A 17161-nucleotide genomic window follows, 5' to 3' on the forward strand; every position below is an offset into this window, starting at 1 on the left:
ACATACACTTAGGTTGGAGTCATTAAAACTCGTTTTCAACAACTCCACAAATGTCTTGTTAACAAACTATAGTTTTGGCAAGTTGGTTAGGACATCTACTTTGTGCATGACACAAGTAACTTTTCCAACATTTGGTTACAGACAGATTAATTCACTTATAATTCACCGTATCACAATTTCAGTGGGTCAGAGGTTTACATACACTAAGTTGACTGTACCTTTAAACAGCTTGGAAAATTCCAGAAAATGATGTCATGGTTTTAGAAGCTTCTGATAGACTAATTGACATCATTTGAGTCAATTGGAGGTGTAACTGTGGATGTATTTCAAGGCCTACCTTCAAACTCAGTGCGTCTTTGCTTGACATCATGGGAAAAATCAAAAGAACTCAGCCAAGACCTCAGAAAAAAAATGTAGACCTCCACAAGTCTTGTTCATCCTCGGGAGCAATTTCCAAACGCCTGAAGGTACCACGTTCATCTGTACAAACAATAGTACGCAAGTATAAACAGCTTGGGACCACGCAGCCGTCATACCGGTAAGGAAGGAGACGCATTCTGTCTCCTAGAGATGAACGTACTTTGGTGCGAAAAGTGCAAATCAATCGCAGAACAACAGCAAAGGACCTTGTGAAGATGCTGGAGGAAACAGGTACAAAAGTATCTATATCTACAGTAAAACGAGTCCTATTTCAACATAACCTGAAAGGCCGCTCAGCAAGGACGAAGCCACTGCTTCAAAACTGCCATAAAAAAGCCAGACTACGGTTTGCAACTGCATATGGTTGACAAAGATCATACTTTTTGGAGAAATGTCCTCTGGTCTGATGAAACAAAAATAGAACTGTTTGGCCATAATGACCATCGTTATGTTTGGAGGAAAAAGGGGGAGGTTTGCAAGCCGAAGAACACCATCCCAACCGTGAAGCACGGGGGTGGCAGCATCATGTTGTGGGGGTGTTTTGCTGCAGGAGGGACTGGTGCACTTTTTTTAAATAAAGTGGTGATCCTAACTGACCTAAGGCAGGGAATTTTTACTAGGAGTAAATGTCAGGAATTGTGAAAAACTGAGTTTAAATGTATTTGGCTAAGGTGTATGTAAACCTCTGACTTCAACTGTAACTACTGTGTATTGTAAAATCTCCCCTACATTGAGCAACACAGATTCTTCTGCACACTCCACCCTTGTGCAAGCGAGTTTAAACAAAGACTCTACAAACCCCCACCACCACCTCCATCCAAATCAAATCAAATGTAAAATGTTATTGGTCACATATACATATTTAGCAGATGTTATTGCGGGTGTAGCGAAATGCTTGTGTTCCTAGCACAAACAGTGCAGTAGTGTCTAGCAATTCACAACAATACAAACAAATCTAAAAGTAAAAGAATGAAATTAAGAAATATATAAATATTAGGACAAGCAATGTGGGAGTGGCATTGACTAAAATACAGTATAATAGAATACAGTATATACATATGAGAAGTAAAGTAGCATGTAAACATCCTCAGTTAACGCTGCTGTTATTCTTGGAACGAGTACAATTTGAGAAGCGGAGGGGGTCCACTATCGTTTCTTTTCTATTTCTTCCTTCTCGTGTTAATAACATTTTGTGATCTTCTCACTGAATGTGAGCAGAGCAGCTGCTGAGCAATGATAAAGTAAATAAGAAATGATGCACCTCTCCCCAGAAAGCTCTTGAGTTAGCCTAACTTAACAGACTTCCAGTCGTTATAGCATCAATTAACTTGGTACAAAGTGTTTTTTAACCTGAATGCCAACCCACACTGTCATCTACTTTCTTAGGATGGCATACTGCCCATGGAACGATACGGACCGAGATAAACAAGAGGAGGTGACGTTTTTTACATTTTTTATATTTAATCTTTTAAAATGTGCTCATCTGCTGAGGCCACTAAACTCAAAATGACACCAGTGTTTTTGTTGACATCCGTGTTAATGCTATGGTAGAAACAGCATGCTGGGATGCATGTTGGATGTTTAGCTGTCTGACAGAGGTGTGCACTTTGGGTTACAGTTATAACAGTATACACAGGTGAGGATAGCGTGAGACTACAGTATATGTATATGACTCCCTGGACCAGGTGTGGCTGTTCTGGGTTAGCTCAGCCAGGTGGGTGACTGACCTCTGCAGGTGTGTCCTCTGGTCCGTTATATTATATACAGCATATTGTTATACATTGTATGTAGGTGGTTACACTATATACACACACATGTGTCTGACCTCTGTAGTCTTGTGGTCTGGCCCCTTAGGACCGTGGCCCCTCAGGTTGATGATGTGGACCTCTTGAGGTAGTCCTGTTGTGCCGCGGGAGGCACAGCCTGACATGGCCGTGAAACTCTTTAGCAGGGCCTGCACCGGGTGGCCTACGCCGACTGGCAGCAGCTCACACGGGCTGCGTGACATCGGGCCTGTGGGGCAGAAAATAAAAAGGAGATGAGTGCTAACTCGTGCAATTGCTTTTCGAGAATCCAAGATCACCAGCGTGTAGCTCGAGAATCTGCATTAAAGGAAACACACTTTAACGTCAACTGAAGTTCTAAAGGAAAAAAGCCAACAGACACAAGAGGCAAGTTTTCCACACTGCAGCGTCGGTCCAACGAACTGGAGAACACTTTATACGGAGGTTATGGAAATAATTTATAGACTGTTCATAATTAGAGAGTGTACGAATCAGCTGCTCTTTTATGAATGACGAGGGCAAATAAAGGAATGTCCGCATGCAACCATAATGAGTGGCATAATCATTATCTACATTGGGCGTAGCAAAATAAAAGGCTGCCCGCGCACATTGTCCGGGCACAAAGCTCACTACTTCTCAAAGTAGGCCATTCTCTCCAGTCCACAGCCCACTACACAGCAGACTGGCTTCTCAACAAAGAGCAGCATCATTCTTTCTGACCCTCAACAGGCCACTAACACAGACTGGCCGCGCCTCTGAACAAAGCAGTGTCTAGCTAAGCTTCTACAGGCTGTTACGGTGCCAGACCTATAATCAAGATGACCCAAAAGAGCCCTCCAATTATAATCCCCTTTATTTCACTTTCATTTCTTTCTCTTTTCCCTTAAAATGGTCAAAATCGGGCCTTCTCTTAATTCTCTAATCACTACAGGAGGTGGACCAGACTTCACAGTGTAGTGCTCTTGGCTCTGGACAACCCATAATTAGCCGTTATGACTGGGGGGTCAATTATAGAAGTTGCTGTGGAGAGCTGGCACTGGAGGTGTTCCTGTGAGAGTCTGAAGCGAGAAGCCTGTCAGATTGGTCTACAGTGTGTGTGTGTGTGTGTGTGTGTGTATGTGTGTGTGTGTGTGCGTGCGTGCGTGCCCTGCAGCACTGAAAAGACTGGTGACCTTGGAATTGGAGGATAACAAGAACGGATGGACTATAACAGGGATCATGTAATTGACGATAACGAGCACAACTTGTTAACAACACTTCCTCAAAAGTAAAAAAAAAAAAAAATTATGTTGGAGGCGGTGGGATAAATTTCTCTCTCTATGGATCAGAATCTCGCTTTTGTATTCTTTTTTTCATTTCACTCCACAATGATGAGCCTAATAGGTGGTTCAGGTAACATTGTGAGGTATAATTAATAAAAACTGAAGGTAGCTAAAGTCAATTATAATAAATAGGCTACATCTAAATCTCGGACTGCCATAGATACTCATTTCCTGAGGGCAGTGGTCCAAAATAGGGCCTTCTGCCTCTTTCCTCTCTCTGTGTCCATCCATCCATCCATCCATCCATCCATCCATCCATCCATCCATCCATCCATCCATCCATCCATCCATCCATCCATCCATCCATCCATCCATCCATCCATCCATCCATCCATCCATCCATCCATCCATCCATCCATCCATCCATCCATCCATCCATCCATCCATGGCTGTCATGTGGAGAGGAACAGTGGGCCTAACGAGCCATATCAGGCATGCAGAGCCAAGTCCCAGCGTGGTGAAACCCCAACCCCACCTTGCGAGTAAAACATTTTAGCGGCCCCCCTCATAACAGCAAAGAGAAGATAGATTTGTTTTAAAGTTAATTTCCTGCAATTCTACACATCTTGGTATGGGACGGAGAGAAAAATTAGCAGTTTTACAGCTAATTTCCTGTAATATTTATTTTTTATTTAACTAGGCAGGTCAGTTAAGAACAAATTCTTATTCACAATGACGGCCTAGCCCGGCCAAACCCTAACCCGGAAGACGCTAGGCCAAATGTGGACTCCCAATCACGGCCGGTTCTGATACCGCCTGGAATCAAACCAGGGTCTGTAGTGACGCCTCCAGCACTGAGATGCAGTGCCTTAGACCACTGCACCACTCGGGAGCCCACATTTTTGCCTCCACCCTGTTTGCAGTTTTTAATATGATAATTGATGATCAACGGGCCTCACCCCGATCGGTAATTCGACCATGATTACTACAAGTTTAGATAGCTGGCCGCTAGACTAACTTCCCAATCTAAATACAAATTGCTGACATGAGCTAATTAAGTGACTGCTGATGCACAACCATATTTCTAAATTGCACCTTGTGCATTATATTATTGTATTCTATTATTCTAACTCTAACACTACTTTTGACTGATTTTACTTACTTAAAACACACACACACATACACACACAGACAGCCCTACGGTTTTGTGCAAGGCGTTGGACAGGCCTTTTCCATTAGAGAAACTGTGTCTCAGGGGACTAGTTGTGGCCAGGCTTTCCTCCTGTAGGTCAGTCCCTACACTTTTACTCTGCCTGCCAGCCCTACAGGCTCGCCTTGCGCCAGCCTGCGCAGGGCCTGCTCACGTTTCAAACACTGCACGATAAACACGCTATGGTTGCCGATGGCAATCGGTGGGGAACATTTGTAAATTATTAAAGAGAAGTTAAAGACAGGGGAGATAACTTTAAAACTCCTCTGTCTCTGACATAAATACTGTACCTCAACAGTGGGTTGCTAGAGGAAGGTGTCTCTCTGAGTGCAACTATTGTTTTGCTGTACTGTACACACAAACACACACACACACACACACACACACACACACACACTGCACATGTGATCCGCACAAAGCCTGAGACATGCGTACCTTCCTCTCTGTGTCTGTCCCCCACCTTCCACCTCTCCTTACCCCCTTCTCCTCCCCTAGGAGTACACACCGGTCCCTCTCGAACCAAAGTCATCAGCCTTCAGTCCTCATCTCACAGCACTTACAAACTCACATTTTCCCCCACACCACACAGTGGAATAACAACCACCCCCGTCAGCCAGACAGAATAAAAAAATGGTCCTTTTTGGAAGACGGCCAAGAGATTACGGTACTTGTTGGGCAGTGATGTTGTTTCTTCATTTAACTTCATGGAAAAAAAGGGCTAAACTGAGACAATACAGTGTAGTGGAAGAAAAGAATCCGGAAGATTTGGACAATAATTGAAGGAAACCAAGCATTTGTTTTATAACACTAAACACAAATGCAGCTGTGGGTAATAAACAAAGACAGTGTTTCCATCCCATAGAATAATGTTTTGGAGATCCAGGGTATCTTGTTAAATATCATATCAGGACTGTGTGGTTTTGGCCAAGAAGCAATTGAGCAACAATATGAGCATTGTTTCCCCCAAAAACTAAGTGTACAACGAAGAGAAAGAGATACAAACTCAGAAAGCAGCTCTGATTATGTCTGTATTACATATTCATCTATGGCCAGCCATATTCACAACATTATTAAACAATGATGTATTTTGGACATTTATAAGCGGGAACTTAGTTTACTACATATATTTACACACAGGAACTTTAAAAGACATGTACTTATACAAACATCCTCTATTATAACCATAATATCCTTGTATTATTTATATTTTTCTGTGTAGCTGAAACCAACTGGAGTCTAATCCTGCACATCTGGTATGGTCATCACAGTTTGGAGCCTCCACGGAGGGGGAGGGGGGCGGACTTGTGGCCTTGCCACAGCTTTGTCTCTTCTGTCACCTTGTCTGAGCCCTCTCCCCCGTCTATACCTCCTTCTCTCTCCCTTTATCACTGTCTGTACCTCTCCATCACTGTCTGTACCGCTTTCTCTCCCTCTATTGCTCCTGTCCAGCAGCTGCTAAGCCCTCTGGCTGGCCAGGCCGAGCAAACACCCACAGAGCGGAATGAGAGAAGTGGTTGTTCGCCCCACATGAAAAACAATCCCGAAACAGAGTGCCCACAAGACAATTCACTAAACAGACTATACACTGCAGAGCAGGCTCCTAAGCCCAGCAGATGACAGTAAAGTGATATTCAATCTGCGATATCTACCGTAACAGCAAAATATTTATCTTAGATTTTGGTTAGGAGAATAAGATATTAATGCTGGGTGCTGGATTATTGGTGCTGGTTTATTGAGATACAGTATGATCCAGTGGGTCAGATCAGAAGACTGGAGGCATAGTTTGGTATGGGCGTGGCATACAGGCACTTATTTTTTTAGTCACCCATGAGATAAAATGTCATTCCTGTTCATCCGTTCTGCTGCATAGTTATCACATGGTAAGGTTGAACATTGACATTTTTGTAGCTTCAATGACGCTTACGCTTGAGTGAAGACAGCATGGTCTGGTCCTGCCAGGTATGGCCTGGACCCACAGACTCAACATCCTACTATCCTCAACACCTAGACCTATCCACAACCAGAAAACACAAAAATGTTTTAAAAAAATGAATACTCAAAACCCACAGAAAACCATTCTGTGTACCTCAACAGTTTCAGAACTGATATACCTGACTGATCTAGAACGGTAAACTCCTGTTTCCTTTCAAGGGTTCAGGGTAGCATACCTTCACTAGGAAATAATTCTCTGATATCATAAATGAGTAACTAAAGTAAGTAACAGAAAGATGAGGTTCCAGTTACAGAGCGGATGTACTGTCGTTGATGGTAGACATACAAGATAAATGGATGCATAAAAGGTGACATGTTTCTGCTGCTACCTCAACTTCCTGACTGAAAAGTCTACGCCTCTCTCTTTCACACCCACACGCACCTGTTCATAGAGGGCAAAGGGCAACAGACAACAACTGTTACAGCTATTGACCTACATATTTACATAGGTATTCTACCTTAAGTTAACACATTTAGATGTGAACATTTTTACATATGGTATAATCATCATAACTTGGGGAAGGTATGAAGGGTGACTGAAATAACCCATTCCTGAAACCATTTGCTAAATGTAAAAATGTCACTCGGGTTGTTGTTTGGCGTCATGGGGCAACAGTACTGAAAAGGCATTTGTTACATACCTTACATTACCATTACCGTATGACCCACAGTTTCAATTAAGTCCTGTGAGTCGAGGGAGACGTAGAAGCCACCCACACACATGCTTCACGGCCAAAGTCAAAATATGCCAGGGAAAATGAAAAAGAGCTGATAACCTCCTGCTGTGCCTTTGACTCTCTCTCTTTCCCACTCCAGTAAGTAAGTAAGTAAGTAAGTCAGAGTCTCTCTATATCTGAATATTCTGACTAGGTTATATAGTATGCGTCCCAAATGGCACCAGGGAATAGTGTGCCATTTGGGATAAAGAATGAATGAATATGCTGACTGCGATATATAGTACTACTGGGAAAAGCATCAAGAGGAAATGACGACTGTTTAGGTGACTGAATTTAGGCAGGGTAGAAACCAAAGGCATTCACATCTTCACACATCAAACCAGAAGTTTAGTAAACGACACAAGCGAGAAAGTGAGAGCGAGAAAGTGAGAGCGAGAGAGAGAGAGCGAGAGAGAGAGAGAGGTCACATATGGGGGAGGCTCTGACACTGACAGATAAAAATGCACTCTGACTCAGATGAGCATAACTCCTTGCAACTCCACTTAACCTTAACCTACAACGGAGGTTGTGGGAGTTGAGAAGCACAGGCAGCCAGTAACAGGACTGGTCTAGTTCTCATACTCTATCAGTCTCTACTCTACGCCTTACAATACATATAACATCTACTGAAGTTCGCGTGTCTGGTTATGCCCATCTTGTGAATTACAGTTAAGCACACACAGATTCAAATCAGGTGGTCCCAGTATATCAGTCTCTACTCAGAAGATATATGTGTGAACTGAAATGTATTCTGTAGTGTGGGCTTGTTGAGTACTTTGATTATTACACTAATGTTGAAGACTGGGGAACGTGGATACATTGGGATCACTCACAAAAGGGTTAGTACTAGGAGGAGAGTCAGGATGTGAGCATATAGAAACTCAAAAGGATACTTCAGTCTCAGAGACTGTATAAATACTCTGTAAGCAAACACGCTTAAGACATATTTAAAGACACTGGATACGCCCCAAAAGGCACCCGATTCCCTATACAGAGCACTGTTTTGACCAGAGTTTCCAAGAAATGCACTCTGTTGCTTCAACATGCTGCTGGTGACATGCCAAGACTTGGGTACAGGATGTGATGTCATACCATGTGCCCGTTAGGAACATATCTGATATTCCCACAAAGCCATTTCCGAAGAGAAACAAACAGAGCCTTCCCCCAGCGCACTATACACAACACACACAGCGTGTGCACACATACACACACGCCCGCACACACACACACTCAGAGACAGACATGTGCACATATGGACACACACACACACACACACACACTCATGTGTCTTGTTCCAGGCATCCCCCAGCAGGAGACCATTGTATATACACAAAAGTATGTGGACACCTTTCAAATGAGTGGATTTGGCTATTTCAGCCACAGCCGTTGCTGGCAGGTGTATAAATCTAGCACACAGCCATGTAATCTCCATAGACAAATATTTGCAGTAGAGTGGCCTTACTGAAGAGCTTAGTGACTTTCAACGTGGCACTGTCATAGAATGCCACCTTTCCAACACGTCAGTTCGTGCCCTGCTAGAGTGGAACCGCCGAGTGCTGAAGCGCGTAAAATCGTCTGTCCTCGGTTGCAACACTCACTACCGAGTTCCAAATGCCTGGAAGCAACGTCACAGAATAATGGTCTGGTACTTTTTGTTATGGTTCGGGCTAGGCCCCTTAGTTCCAGTGAAGGGAAATCTAAACGCTACTCCACACAATTACATTCTAGACAAGTCTGTGCTTCCAACTTTGTGGCAACAGTTTGGGGAAGGCCCTTTCCTGTTTCAGCATGACAACGCCCCCTTTCACAAAGTGAGGTCCATACAGAAATGGTTTGTCGAGATCGGTGTGGAAGAACTTGACTGGCCTGCACAAAGCCCTGACCTCAACCCCATCGAACACCTTTGGGATGAATTGAAATGCAGACTGCGAGCCAGGCCTGATCGCCGAACATCAGTGCTCGACCTCACTAATGTTCTTGTGGCTGAATGGAAGCAAGTCCATGCCGCAATGTTCCAACTTCTAATGGAAAGCCTTCCCAGAAGAGTGGAGGCTGTTTTGGCAAAGGGGGGACCAACTCCATATTAATACCATGATGTTGGAATGAGATGTTTGACTAGTAGGTGTACACATACTTTTGGCCGTGTAGTATATCTTCAGAAGGATATGAAGGTCACTGTAAAGAGATCATTTTACACAGCTTTAATTCTTACACCGTGTGTTTCACAAAATAAACTAAGCAAAAAAAGAAAAGTCCCTTGTTCCAGGACCCTGTCTTTCAAAGATAATTTGTAAAAGGGTTCATTGTAACCCTTCATTGTAAAGGGTTTAAACACTGTTTCCCATGCTTGTTCTATGAACCATAAACAATTAATGAACATGCACCGGTGGAACGGTCGTTAAGACACTAACAGCTTACAGACGACGGTAGGCAATTAAGGTCACAGTTATGAAAACTTAGGACACAAAAGAGGCCCTTCTACTGACTATGAAAAACACCAAAAGAAAGATGCCCAGGATCCCTCCTCATCTGCGTGAAGGTGCCTTAGGCATGCTGCAAGGAGGCATGAGGACTGCAGATGTGGCCAGGGCAATAAATTGCAATGTCCGTACTGTGAAACGACTAAGACAGCGCTACAGGGAAACAGGACGGACAGCGAATGGTCGGATTTGTGTTTATCGTCGAAGGAATGAGCGTTACACCGAGGCCTGTACTCTGGAGCGGGATCGAATTGGAGTTGGAGGGTCTGGCATGGTCTGGGGCGGTGTGCCCGCATCATCGGACTGAGCTTGTTGTCATTGCAGGCAATCTCAACGCTGTGCGTTACAGGGAAGACGTCCTCCTCCCTCATGTGGTACCCTTCTTGCAGAATGTCAGTGTTCTGTCAAGGCCAGCGAAGAGCCCGGATCTCAATCCCATTGAGCACTTCTGGCCATTCCCCCCAGAAGTGTCCGGGAACTTGCAGGTGCCTTGGTGGAAGAGTGGGGTAACATCTCACAGCAAGAACTGGCAAATCTGGTGCAGTCCATGAGGAGGAGATGCACTGCAGTACTTAATGCAGCTGGTGGCCACACCAGATACTGACTGTTACTTTTGATTTTAACCCCACTTTGTTCAGGGACACATTATTCAATTTCTGTTAGTTACATGTCTGTGGAACTTGAGTTCAGTTTATGTCTCAGTTGTTGAATCTTATGTTCATACAAATATCTACACGTTAAGCTTGGTGAAAATAAACACAGTTGACAGTGAGAGGACGTTTCTTTTTTTGCTGAGTTTAGATGACGCTGCAGAATACATCCTTTACCCCGTACACATTCCCAAATAAAGACAGACAGGATTTAAAACATTTGTTTAATTATACAAAGAAATTTAAAGGCAGGAAATAGATGTAACAGACAGGGTGGGGCCACTATGTCAGGGTGTGGCCATTAAACCTGTGGTATCTCAGTTCCCATATGGACCAAGGGATTATCTCTATCCTGCAATGTCATTGGTCTTCATCTCCTAGCAGACATTCCCAGGGTCCGTGGACCATGCAAACCAGTTTAGGGAAAGCAATATTCTGCCCTGTCATGTTAATCTAAGGAGCTTTTAGTTTGGAACTACACAATCGCTAGGGCCACAGCGCTGACAATAACAGTAACTCACTCAGCACTGAGTTAGCCAGGGGCCACAAATACAGGAAGCAAATAAATCTTTTCATAGGGGTAGTACTAGCTCAATTCATTCTGTCTGCTAGCTGTGAAATATGGATTCATCATGAACCAATCTGTGCCTGTAAAATTGGAAGCACGGTAGGGAGGAAGTTGGTTGGAGCAGGATAAATGGGGAGACACGGAGGAGTCAGGCGATGTGAGGTGGGGGAGGAGAGGGGGGAGACGGGGGCTGTCAGTCAGGGAAGTCGTTAAACTTTCCCGTCAAAGCGTGAAATCTGAGCGCAAGAGTCCGAAAACCTGTCCACGGTACAACGTCACACAAACAATCCCTTATTTGACGAATACATCTGATTTGACAAAATGGCACCAGCTATTGTGAAACAATGGTAATAAACAACAGAAGTATAGTTATAATTGAAAGAGCTGCCACTCTGCAAAATAAGATTCATAATAAGCTTGATAGCATGCTTTGTCTGTGGAGATTTACATAAGGAAAAAACTAAGGGGGAGGAAAAGATTCAACTGAATCTTTGTTCCATCTCCAAGTGGGTTACCAGGTGTGTGGATACTAGTCATACGTCCTACATCTGTGTCCATAAAAATTACACTGACAATTGAGCCATTGACGTACGACTGAAATAGTCACTCCAAATGAAGACCCATCTTTCAATCAAGTGATAATAAACAGACCCAGTCTAGGAATGGCTAACTTTTATGATTTTATAAACAGGGCATAGTTGCAGAAACTGTACATCCTGAGGTGGATTCATACAGAAGTGGGCTAGAATGTGAATATACCTTAACAGTTTAGATCACCCTTGTAAAAAAGATATAAATCCAGTCTACTGTGCTGACTTAATTATCCAGTGCTTAGAAACAATGGAAAGAGGAATCTGTGAGTCAATATTATTTTTCTGACACAGAATAAGGCAAGTAGATAATCAACACTATACTGACTGTGTAGGGGTGCAGAGGATGTCTGTTACTGTACTAAAACATCTGTATGCACTGCAAATCCAGTTAGATTCAGTTTAGAGAGCGGAGATGGACATTAGCAGTCCACAATATACTACAATGCCATCAGAAAGTATTCATACCCATTGACTTATTCCACATTTTGTTGTGTTACAGCCTAAATTCAAAATTGTTTAAATATTTTAAGACATCTACACACAATACCCGCTAATGACAAAGTGAACACGTTTTTAGAAAATGTTTTAAAATCTATTTTAATGTCTTACCGATTTAAGTCAAAACTGTAACTAGGCCACTCAGGAGCATTTAATGTCGTCTTGGTAAGCAACTCCAATGTAGATTTGGCCTTATGTTTGAGGTTATTGTCCTGCTGAAAGGTGAATTTGTCTCCCAATGTCTGTTGGAAAGCACACTGAAGCAGATTTTCCTCTAGGATTTCGACTCTGTGTGTAGCTGTATCCCGTTTATTTTTATCCAGAAAACTCCCTAGTCCTTGCCGATGACAACCATACCCATAACATGATGCAGCCACCACCATGCTTGAAAATATGAAGAGTGGTCCTCAGTGATGTGTTGTGTACAATTTGCCCGATACATAACGCTTCGTATTCAGGACAAAAAGTGAATTGCTTTGCCACATTTTTGCAGTGCCTTGTTGCAAACAGGATGCATGTTTGAGAATATTTTATTCTGTACAGGCTTCCTTTTAACTCGGTCATTTAGGTTAGTATTGTGGAGTAATTGCAATATTGTTGATCCATCCTACGTTTTCTTATATCACAACCATTAAACTTTGTAACCATTTTAAAAATCACCATTGGACTCATGGTGAAATCTCTGAGCATTTTACTTCCTCTCCGGCAACTGAGTTAGGAAGGACGCCAGTGTCTTTGTAGTGACTGGGTGTTTTGATACACCATCCAAAGTGTAATTAATAACTTCACCATGCTCAAAGGGATATTCAGCGTCTGCTTCCTTTTTTCCTCACACATCTACCAATCAGAGCCATTCTTTGCGAGGCATTAAAAAACCTCCCTGGTCTTTGTGTTTGTATCTTTGCTTGGAATTCATTGCTCGATTGAGGACCTTACGTATAATTGTATGTGTGGGGTACAGAGTCATTCAAAAAAATCATGTTAACCACTATTATTGAACACGGAATGAGTCCAAGCAACTTATTATGCGACTTGTTAAGCACATTTTTACTCCTGAAGTTATTTAGACTTGCCATAACAAAGGGGTTGAAAACTTATCGACTCCCGACATTTCACCTTTACATTTTTTTATACATTTCTAAAATGTTCTACAAACAAAAATTACACTTTGACATTATTCGGTATTGTGTATAGATCAGTGGCACAACATCTCAATGTAATCATTTGAAACTCAGCCTGTCACACAACAAAATGTGGAAAAAGTAAAGGGGTGTGAATACTTTCAGAAGGTATCTCTCTCTCTCTCTATCCCTGTATGTATATAGGTCGGTCTTGGTATGTGTCCCTCTAACCCTGCATGAATATAGACATACATCTTTATCCCTTTAAGTGATGGATGACATGGCTAGTTCCCCCAGGAACACAGTAGCCACTGTGTAAAGTGAGACAGATGGGATGGCCAGATGAACCGGTAACGTGTGTACGCGACGAGAGGTTTTAAACGTCTGTGATATTATGTCTCTACTGAAACTGGGTGCTGACTACATCCTCTCCGGACATAGTGAAGATGATAAAGCTGTGAACATGGCTAGAAAACAAGTATGGACTCCTAGGTCATAGGGGTAGAGACCAAAGTATGTGAGCGGAGTTGAGCGGTCGGAAGTCACGCTCATTGCGCATGGAGCTCCACGTCCTTTTCAACCGCTCCACTAAGCACCGCTCCACTAAGCACCGCTCCACTAAGCACCGCTCCACTAAGCACCGCTCCACTAAGAATCGCTCCACTAAGAACCGCTCCACTAAGGACCGCTCCACTAAGAACCGCTCCACTAAGCACCGCTCCACTGAGGACCGCTCCACTGAGGACCGCTCCACCGAGGACCGCTCCACCGAGAACCGCTCCACCGAGAACCGCTCCACTGAGAACCGCTCCACTAAGAACCGCTCCACTGAGAACCGCTCCACTGAGAACCGCTCCACTGAGAACCGCTCCACTGAGAACCGCTCCACTGAGAACCGCTCCACTAAGAACCGCTCCACTAAGCACCGCTCCACTAAGGACCGCTCCACTAAGAACCGCTCCACTGAGAACCGCTCCCCTGAGAACCGCTCCACTAAGAACCGCTCCACTAAGAACCGCTCCACTAAGAACCGCTCCACTGAGAATCGCTCCACTAAGAACCGCTCCACTAAGAACCGCTCCACTAAGAACCGCTCCACTAAGAACCGCTCCACGCTCACAGGAAGGAAAAAAAATGCCGCTCTGAATTCGCTCCATTCATTAAAATCACAATTTAACCAACACACATCTATTTTTGTGAATACCTGGACTGGGCCTATCAATTGGTTTTGAAGTATTGAAACCAAACCATATGATTTAAATGAAAAGTATTTGAATAAACATGAAAAGGTGAACGTAAGAAGCGCTCATCATTTCAAATAGGCTACATGTCAGATTAAACAGCGTATGAACACTATAAATGTGTCATGTGCCAGACAGGAGAAACAAAAATGAATTATTTACTCAATATTATTTAAATTATTTCAAGGCTATAGCCTACAAAGAAATAGATTGTGAAGCACTCAGCATTTAAACAACATTCAGTTGTATTAAATCATTATAGTCTATAAATTGAACGTATGACTATGACTTGCTGAGAACAAAAATGGAAGAAACTTTTAAGAGATGAGATTTTTTTGTTGATAAATACTTTGCTACAAAATGACACAGTTAGCTACTCACCTCGTTCCTTTCTTTTAGCATGTGCACGTAGTAAGTACACCATCATGCTTTCGGGATTACGTGTCTTTTCAGATTCCACCATGATTCTTTAGTTGTGGACACTACATCACCACACACCGTCTCTTGCTCTTGATCTTTGTAAGTCACCTTGATTTTGCACCTGTGTGTTTTATCAGTTTGTATATGGAAATATTTAGCAAACTTCATGACAGTAGCTAAAGCAAGGGGATATAGATCCACACAAGTAGCCTACAAATGCATGCTGGACCAGGGTTAAAAAAATATATATATTAAAATGCTGGACCAGGCATGCCCTGAGCTCCTGAAGTAAGCACTACCGACGCGCTAATGGAGCGAAATTGGAGCAGGCGAGAAAGCCAATGCACCAGCCTTTGGGAATCTCGCTCCGTGCTCCAGTCAAATTGGGCACTCTCCACTCTTTGCTCCGCTCCAGCTCGGCTCACATACTCTGGTAGAGACTACAGAGAGTTTTCCCAAGTCAGGTGATTCTTTAGTGTAGGGTCAACTAAGTGCTCAACAGAATGACTACAAAGGATTGTGTTTCGAAAAAGAAAAATGTTTCTGGTGGCACCTTTTTATTACTGGATATTCAAGAATGAGGCTGACATGTTATGCCATGACCATGAAATGAAAGCCAATCATTTCGCCAGTTTTAACATCACCACATTTCCAAAATAACATACATTTAAAACGCGCTTGCTTTTTCGTTCCTTGGCCTTCTGCAACAGGAGACAATAATTGTAAATGAATGAATGCATGAATGCCCTGCCACTTCAAGGACCTTTCACCCATCACCCACATGCTTTAAAGAAACCCCCGGCCTTTCATCCAGTCTTGTCAAAGAGGTCTCAGGAGAACCCTCCTACCCCTGTCCTCTTAGCCTCCCACCCGTCTCAGCCCTCTTTTCAGGGTATCAGACCCAGTGTGAGTCACACACACACACACACACACACACACACACACACACACACACACACCTCTCAGCCAGGGTCTCCGGCCCAGTGGGGAACTTGAGTGCCACTTGTCCTGCTTGTTCCTGACACCATTCATTTTCTGAATGACCCACCCAGCCAGCTCTCATCTTGGCCCTTTGTATTGTTCGTATTAAAATGACTTTAGTACAATAGAAAACGCAGAAAAGACAGTCTAGTATTGTTCAAATTAATAATGACTTTCGGACAATAGAAAAGGCTGAAAAGGCAGCCTAACAAACTACCAATGTGAAGTTTCCTCCCACCTCACTTGAAGGAATGAACAACAGTTGTTGATGTCCTTCAAACTCTGAGTCCCATTCAGACCCTGTGAAGGTTCGGCAGCTACAGGTTGAGGAGGCTGCAAATGCTATGTACAGGAATGTATTTTTTAAGGACATACTGACTGTCTGACACCAGTTGTTTATTAGTGCTTATTGGGCTATATACACTACCGTTCAAAATTTTGGGGTCACTTAGAAATGTCCTTGTTTTTGAAATAAAGCTAATTTTTTGTCCATTAAAATAACATCAAATCTTTCAGAAATACCGTGTAGAAATTGTTAACTTCACTAGGGTAGGGGTCAGCATTAAACAAATTTGATGAAAAGCATGCCCAAATTAAACTGCCTGCTACTTGGGCCCAGAAGCTAGGATATGCATATAATTAGTAGATTTGGATAGAAAACACTCTAAAGTTTCCCAAACTGTTAAAATAATGTCTGTGAGTATAACAGAACTGATATGGCAGGCGAAAACCTGAGGAAAATCCATCCAGGAAGTACTATTATTTTGAAAGGCTGTTTTACCATTGAAAGTCTATCCACCATACAAAGACTTAGGACCCAGTTCACGATATCTATGGCTTCTTCTACATGTGGCCAGTCTTTAGGCATTGTTTCAGGCTTTTACTCAAAAAAATGAGGGAGATACAGCACTTTCAATGAGTGGATAGAGGACATTTCCAGACATGAGTCCAGCGAGTGATCGGGAGCGTGTCTTGCTTGTTTCTCCTTTTCTATTGACGAAGCTTTTGTCCGGTTGAAATATTTTTGATTATTTCTGTCAAAAACAACCTGAGGATTGATTTTAAACATCGTTTGACATGTTTCTACGAACTTTTATTGTACTTTTTTGGCTTTTCGTCTGGATGTTGAGAGCGCGCATTGTGCCTTTGAACTAAACGCACCAACAAAACTGAGGTTTTTGGACATTATCAAACAAAACAAACATTTATTGTCTAACATGGAGAC

General features: G+C 42.9%; 1 protein-coding gene across 1 annotated transcript in view; it reads right to left on the reverse strand.

Moving 5' to 3' along the window:
• The window catches only part of LOC110521712 (transforming growth factor beta receptor type 3), a 135526-nt gene that overhangs the window by 86094 nt on the left and 32271 nt on the right, over positions 1 to 17161 (reverse strand). Inside the window, exon 3 of the mRNA XM_090231878.1 lies at positions 2246 to 2433. Coding sequence (XP_090088004.1) covers positions 2246 to 2433 — 188 coding nt within the window. The remainder of the gene's footprint in view (positions 1 to 2245; positions 2434 to 17161) is intronic.

Source organism: Oncorhynchus mykiss, chromosome 4 (genome assembly GCF_057628025.1).
Source record: "Oncorhynchus mykiss isolate SJ-2025 chromosome 4, ASM5762802v1, whole genome shotgun sequence".
NCBI classification, from domain to species: domain Eukaryota; kingdom Metazoa; phylum Chordata; class Actinopteri; order Salmoniformes; family Salmonidae; genus Oncorhynchus; species Oncorhynchus mykiss.